Source organism: Cryptomeria japonica, unplaced genomic scaffold (genome assembly GCF_030272615.1).
Source record: "Cryptomeria japonica unplaced genomic scaffold, Sugi_1.0 HiC_scaffold_77, whole genome shotgun sequence".
NCBI classification, from domain to species: domain Eukaryota; kingdom Viridiplantae; phylum Streptophyta; class Pinopsida; order Cupressales; family Cupressaceae; genus Cryptomeria; species Cryptomeria japonica.
In genome coordinates this window covers 383,796-391,034 of record NW_026728899.1, presented here as the reverse complement: position 1 = coordinate 391,034, position 7,239 = coordinate 383,796, and the positions used below count along the sequence as shown (strand labels likewise).

General features: G+C 33.7%; 1 protein-coding gene across 1 annotated transcript; it reads right to left on the bottom strand.

Moving 5' to 3' along the window:
- Positions 1 to 1,811: 1,811 nt before the first annotated feature.
- LOC131864142 (germin-like protein 8-2) lies at positions 1,812 to 2,565 on the bottom strand. The gene is made up of 3 exons (XM_059215159.1): positions 2,439 to 2,565; positions 2,160 to 2,344; positions 1,812 to 1,991 (listed from the first exon to the last, which is right to left on the bottom strand). Exons 1-3 carry the CDS (start codon positions 2,563 to 2,565, stop codon positions 1,812 to 1,814), a joined length of 492 nt encoding a protein of 163 aa, XP_059071142.1.
- Positions 2,566 to 7,239: the final 4,674 nt, after the last annotated feature.

Genomic DNA, 7,239 nt, shown 5'->3' with positions numbered 1-7,239 from the left:
AAGATCATAAGCACAATCTATCAGAGCAATGTGTCATCTTACAATAGCCTTATTTGTTATCTATGTGAACAATGTAGAATGGGCTTGATAATTAATATATTGATCGATACAGTTGGAGATGGATGCAAGCGCAATGAAACTTCTCATATTACTAGATTATTTGAGGTATAGACATCCAAGGCATGACGGAAGAGGCTTTTAAGCTTCACAATGAACTGATCGCTAGAGGGGCTATATATGAAGCTTTATTCATTTGAACCCCTAAAAATACATAGGAAAAATAGAAGATTATAAAATTGACATATCTCACCGATAATGTATCAGTTATATCTATTATCTTATTCTTCATTACAGTGTAATTGACAACTTCTCAATATGACGACACTTTTATCTTCCTCATATCAATTAGCAAATGGCTTCAATATGAAAATATCCTCCGCCTTCACATATTTCTCAAACTTACACCTGCATATCCATGGATCCAAGGAGCTCCTTTATGCACCTCTTAGGCTTGCAACAATAATATTTTTCCCGCATGAAACATACATGGCCTACGGCAACAATATTTTCCTATCCTATTGTGCTTATTCACATATGCAGATTTGCATTTGCTTTGATAGGAAACCTATGGTTAAATTATTGGTTATCATATTTGATGATCTATAGAAATGCTTATACAAGGAGGAAATGGTTTGAGGAATTTTTTTTGTAACCGAACTGATAGTTTATGATTGAACAAGGTAATATATTGCTAAATTTTTCAACTAATCATATTTTTAATATTACATACAAAGTTTTTAAAATCAACATGAGCATTATCCTTTTTCCCTTTAGTATTTAGATCTTCATACATAACATCCACATTGACATATTTATTATAACGTAGGAATGAATTAGGGGAGATTTAGAAAAGCTTATTTTGGGAAGCCATAAATTAATTACCCTCATAATTAACACCATGTAAATGAATTGTGTTATTATCAATAATCTATCTTCACTGTCTTAGATTTTCCATGTCATTCCAACTTATTAGAAATGTTTAATACAAGAGGCCCCTCAATCATAACCCTTATGTAGGTAGATTGATGTAAGAATAGGTGTAATATGTGTCAAGGTTATCATATTATCCCCGATAAAATATTGCGATATTGGATGCAATGGATATTCTAGTTCTATGGATTTTCTTGGAATTTAGACATAATGAAACCGTATTGCATTCCATCGAAGGTATACTATATTTATTAGAGCAATCATTCTTATCTTGAGGAGAGTCCCTAACCTTCTGGAATGACTTCTTTGATGGGGAGTCTTGAAGCATTGGATGATTGTGAGGGTGATTTGAAGAACAACTACTAATTATATTTCCCAATAACTATTTCCTACTTCCAAACCATTCACCTTTTATGTCAGAGCTAAAATGAGGTTAAGACTATGTTAAAGAACACCCTTGACAGATTGGCATGCAAGAATTATAGTGTTACTCATTCTATCCAAGTCAAGCACTTTGTTTGTTGTTGTTCCTGCAATATTTATGTTAAAGAATATATTGTTAACATGTTGCAAATGAATGTATACCTAATACAAGGATGCTCTTGTATAAAATATTCATAAATGCCTTCAGATGCTTCAAATTAATCCTTCATCTTTGGAATATGCGGAGGATATAGTCATGTTCAAAACAGATGCTATGAATAGCAGAAGAGGACGGCAATAACTCTAGAAAGATTGTTTTATTGAACGGCAAGGAAAAAGAATTTGGGAAAGACTTGGTCCCCTCTTGATTGTTTTGTTTGATAGAACACAGCAAATTCTTATGCGAATTTCTTCTGAATGTAATCCACAACTTCCTGTGTGATGCGGAAGGCCTTGGCCAATACGGAATCTGGGAGAGGAGGATCCGCTGCAAACAGAGAGTTGGCGATTGTCTGAACTCCCGGAAGCTGGCTGCTCAATGCAGATATGGCCACCGCATTTTCATGCCCCACATTCTGCTGGAAATGCACAAGTGCCTTTGGAAACACAAACACATCTCCCTTCTCCAACGTTTTGCTGAAAAACTTGTTGTTGGTGTCAATGAAACCCACAAGAAGCTGGCCTTCCAGTAAAACAAGAACTTCGGTGGCTCTTGGGTGTGTGTGAGGAGGATTTATTCCACCCACTGCGTAGTCGATGCGGACCAACGATATTCCCAACGTATTGAGGCCTGGTATCTGTTTAACGTTCGCCATCGTTACGTTGGAGCCCACATCATTGTCGGTGTTCCCTGCCTGCCCAAGTCCCCGGAAGAAGAAGTCGTCTGCTGAAACTTGCATTGGGTCTTTGCAAACGAACCCGTTCACCAAAACTGTTTAAAGCAAAATCAAATCAATCTATTACTAACTCGACTCGTCTAATAAGCAAATCATTACCATTGTTTATGTATAAAGTTTTTTACTCACCTTTGCTTTCCTCATCTGCAACGCAGAAATCTTGCAAGGGATCGGAATCCCCTGCCATGACCCTGTCGCTGTAACAACATATCAACAGAAAAAGTCCCAGTGTGAAGTAAATCATTCGGTTAGCCATTATAATAGAAACGCAGATAGTACAAGAGCTCAGAAGGATATGAATGTGTGTTACAAGCCCATTACAAGCTTTATATAGCCCAAACCTTATGACTAATTCATCTTCACTCCGTATATTAAATCACCAATCCTTGTAATATTATAATAATATACTTCCAGAGTTGTTGCTCTTTTCGATACGTCAGAGTAAGTCTTGCTGCAGCATATGGCTATCTCACCTGCTACCGCAGATGTATTCTCACCATTCTTTCATTATCGTTGAAATTTTCTATCTTCTGCTGCATATGCTTATCTGAAGATCAGCTTACCTCCTGCCTTAGACGTATTCTTCCTCATATTCTCGCCACCGCCATTAATTTAGTAATGTGGAAACGATTAGACTTTATTGGAGCGATGGCCTTCTTCAAAGGAACTAATATATACATTTTTCTCAGCCGTCTCAGAATTGGTAAAAGAGGCAATTTTCTTGGATGTTGACACAAACACCGTCCATGCATGCTTTATATTGCGTCTTTCTTGAAAACCTTTTTACGCTCGGGTAGGATAATCTCAGTTTTATTATAAAAATATACGTGTTATATTCGTGAGCCTTTAAAACAAAGAATAGTTCTAAATTATCATTAATATTTTTGGTTTATAATATTAAGGATTCATGTTAATTATAGAGTTTGGTTGCGAGAATTTAAATAAATAAATAAGAGAATGGGTTGTTTTGTGATTGAAAGGATGAACTTGGTGTACAAGGCAAATTCATCGTGGCATGTGCATGTATATGTTACATACTCAACGTCATAGGACTCATGCTAGACGAGGTGAGAAAAGGAATAAGACGAGTGGGCGTTATGACACTCATTTCGCACAACGTAAAACAAGAATGATAAGGTGATCGAGATTTGGAACCCTTACGCAACATGTCTCAAGGGAGGAACTCCTGAAGGCAACATTCCCTCTAATTCCTAATTGGTAGTGAACCGGTCGGGCCTCTATGGCGTGACCTAACACCTATAGCTAAGTAAACCCTAACTAAGCTAAATTATATATAAATTTAACAAATTTTAACTAATTACCAATGATATATAAAGAGATTAAATGCGGCAAACGAATAAATGATAATTTTCTATTAAATATTTTTAATAAGTAAATATACTGTTTGTTTTAACTAAATATTAGCCACAACGATAGTTTATTCTTCTGAAGAGTCCAACTCAACTAAATTAAAACGAAATAAAGAGTGAATTTTCTCAATCCTAAGCTGATATTTTACTTTCTTTTAAAACCAAATTTTTGAAATAAAAGTATACTACACTTTGATTTCAGATTTAATTTAATTAATTACCATTCACTATCAATTAGATAAATTAAATTATTTCACTTGACTAATTAATTTGAGAGGCCACATCACATTTAAACGATTCCAAGACATGTTAAATCCTAAAACCTAGCACACCAACTCCACCTAAGGTTTTTCATTTCCTAAAGTTATATTAAATTAAATTCTCTTAAAAGAATTAATTATCATGCTAAACCCGCTTAATGGGGCCTTAACCGATATGGTAACACTAGAAACCCAAACTCAAGTTTGCTGTGTGTGTGTGTTTACAAAGGTAAATATACTTTGTATAAAATATATATTTTTAAATAGGTGAACATACACATCTAATTACAAATAACTATTTTTAATTTTAAACCAAAGTTTAAGTAGAGCAAGTTTTTTTATTTTGTAGGATAACAAAGAGAACAATATTTGCGTGATAAACATCCCCTTCACTTTATTAACTAAAAATATTAAGAAAAGTGCATGAAAATTTCACACTCTTAAAGCTAATTTAATCCACTATTACTAATAACTTTAATTTGTTCATTAAGTATCAATAACTTTTAAACGTATGAAATGCAAATTATCACAAGCGCTAAGTTATTTCTTAAACAAACTCAGCCCTTAAACAATATGTATATTTTTTAGAAAAGTAAAATATAATCGCTTCTAAACACAACAACATCATCATTTATCAACTTGATATACACAACATTACAAGGGACCCATTTGATAAAATTTTTAACAACTTACTCCAACCCATTTAAAAAATGTAATAAAAATTCTAACCCAAACGTGAGAATGAATATTTTCATTCCAATGTCAAGGTAGCACCCCATTTGATTCCACAAAAAATCTTACAAAACACAATTTTTAAACAAGCCAATGGAGAGCTCACCTTCCAACATTTGGGCTTTCTCACAACCAACCCCCAAGCTAAGAGGCCCATGAGAAACTTGATTTCCCAATATAAATACTCCACGCAGATGTAAAATCCATTAAGGGAGTCCAACACCATATAATTCACATCCCTTCTAAATTATATCGAACCATTTTTCCACAGATTTTCCAAAAGAATCAAGGATACTCATACCCAAGAAATCTCCTTCTCAACGAGAAAAAATCGTTCCCTTGGAGGTTCCACATATCCCTCACCCTACACATGAGTTTCTCTGATCAACTTGGGAGAGCCTAAACCCTCACACACGTGTCATATACATAAGAAAAGACATAGAAAGATGAAATTTAAAAATCAAATCAAAAGCCTCCACTAACATATTTACAACAAAATGGAATATAGCATTCTAAAGATTGAATCATATCAAAATATTTCCTTAATAGATGAGGAGGGTTTGATAGAAATTTCTCAAAGACTCTTTTGAGTCCTTCCACAAAGCCTCCCAAAAAATCCCAAAAAGAAAGATGCAAAAAATAAAATAATAAGCCATACAAAGACTCTTAGAATGGTATATACAATATGTGTCATATGACCTCCCCTCCCCTGGTCAGGAGGTACCACATTGATCTCATTCACCTCCTCTAACCCCTTCTCACCAAAACCTAAGGGTATGTGGATATCACAAATGCTCCTACGTGTGAGAGCATTGGGATGAGAGGAATAATATTGTATACTCTTCCCCAATAGGATCCTTTGGATCCACTCATATGTGTGAGGCATGCGGAAGCACCATTCATAAAATTGTTGGAGTGGATTTGAAAGTGGTAATTTACTTACTGTCACCCGCAAGTTAGACTTTCGACACCTTTTTTCTAAGAGACTTGGACAAGATCAAATGATGGCAAAATCCCATGGACTAATTCCCAAAAAGGTACCCAACTCATAAGTGTTTCTTTATGGGCCTAAATACACTCAAAAATAGATGAAACCGACACTTTAAAATCATTCAAAAAAATGCTCAACATAACACCTATTTTTTCTATAAGGATGCCACTGGGCGCAGATACTAACTTACTCATATATAAAAACAAAACAAAAATATATTTAAAAAAAAAAATACATCACATTACAACAATTGCTAAAATCAAAGACCTTAGTCCCTATCATTAACTAAGGTCAAGGCTTCACTAAGAATTTAAAATGAATAGGATTTTCTTAGGAAACTCCAATTTCTATTAGCTATGAAAATTTCCTACACACTCAAAGAAAATAAATAAATTTCCAATATAGGTTGAAATAAAATGCACACATAATCATACATTTGATAAAAAAATAATTCTTCACGACCAACATAGTCCAATACAACATCGTACTATAACTTGATTATATTTTAATGTTTATTAACGAAATCTGACATTGATTTGTAATATAAAAAGTGTAGATAAAATTTGTTTTTGATTGGATAAGGTGGGAAGAGGGTCCCACAACCAAAGTTAGAATACTAGAATAAAGAAGTTCAATAACAAACAAGTTACTGCGCCGACACAACCGCAAAACTACCAAAATAACAAACCACGAAAAAATATTTAGACTTCATATTATGGAGGCTCATAAGAGCATTTGACTCTTTCATGACCAATTTTTGTCTTTAATTATAGCTCTCTCAAGCAGTACCCTCGTTGCTTCTTTTCACCTTCCATATTTAGTTTGATTTCTTTTTTCTTTTTGCCTTTTTTGTTCCATCCTTGACTTATGCCTATTGCGATAGTCAGTCAAAAAGATCGAGAAGTCATAGAAAAAATCCATTAGGTCCTTAATGATAGTAAGAAAATGAAAAAAATGAGTCCCCAAATTGAGAAACTCTATCGCCTAATAAATTTATTTTCTCTTTCAGTCTACCTTGTTTTACCTCCATCTCCTAAGTGTTTCAGTATGGGTCTGTGTACACTTATAAATAGATGAAACAAACACTTGAAAGTCATTCAAAAACCTACTCAGTGTGAAATCTATCTTTCCATAAGGATGCCGCTGGACGCAAATGCTAACTTACTCAAATATCAAAATAAAATAAAACTATATTTAAAACACAAAATACATCACATTACAACAATTACTAAAATCAGAGACCTTAGTCCCTATCATTAACTAAGGTCAAGGCTTCACTAGGAATTGAAAATGACTAGGATTCTCTTAGGGAACTCCAATTTATATTAGCTATGAAAATTTCCTACACGCTCAAATAAAAAAAAAAATTATTTCCAATATAAATTGAAATAAGATACACACATAATCATACATTTGATAACAATTTAATTAAAGATATGAGATTTCCACAATTCATTTGATAAAAATAAACTCGTAAACAATTTAATTCTTCACTACCAACATAGTCCAATGCAACATCATACTATGACCTGACTATATTTTAATGTTTTTTAACCACATCTAACATTGATTTGTAA

What these genes read in the sequence shown, in the direction of transcription:
- LOC131864142 (XM_059215159.1), bottom strand. Translation starts at nt 2,565, where the DNA reads ATGGCTAACCGAATGATTTACTTCACACTGGGACTTTTTCTGTTGATA. An exon ending in TGCAGATGAGGAAAGCAAAG is followed by an intron (nt 2,345 to 2,438) that starts GTGAGTAAAAAA and finishes TGCTTTAAACAG; the next exon opens with TTTTGGTGAACGGGTTCGTT. An exon ending in TGGTCCGCATCGACTACGCA is followed by an intron (nt 1,992 to 2,159) that starts GTGGGTGGAATA and finishes GTGCATTTCCAG; the next exon opens with CAGAATGTGGGGCATGAAAA.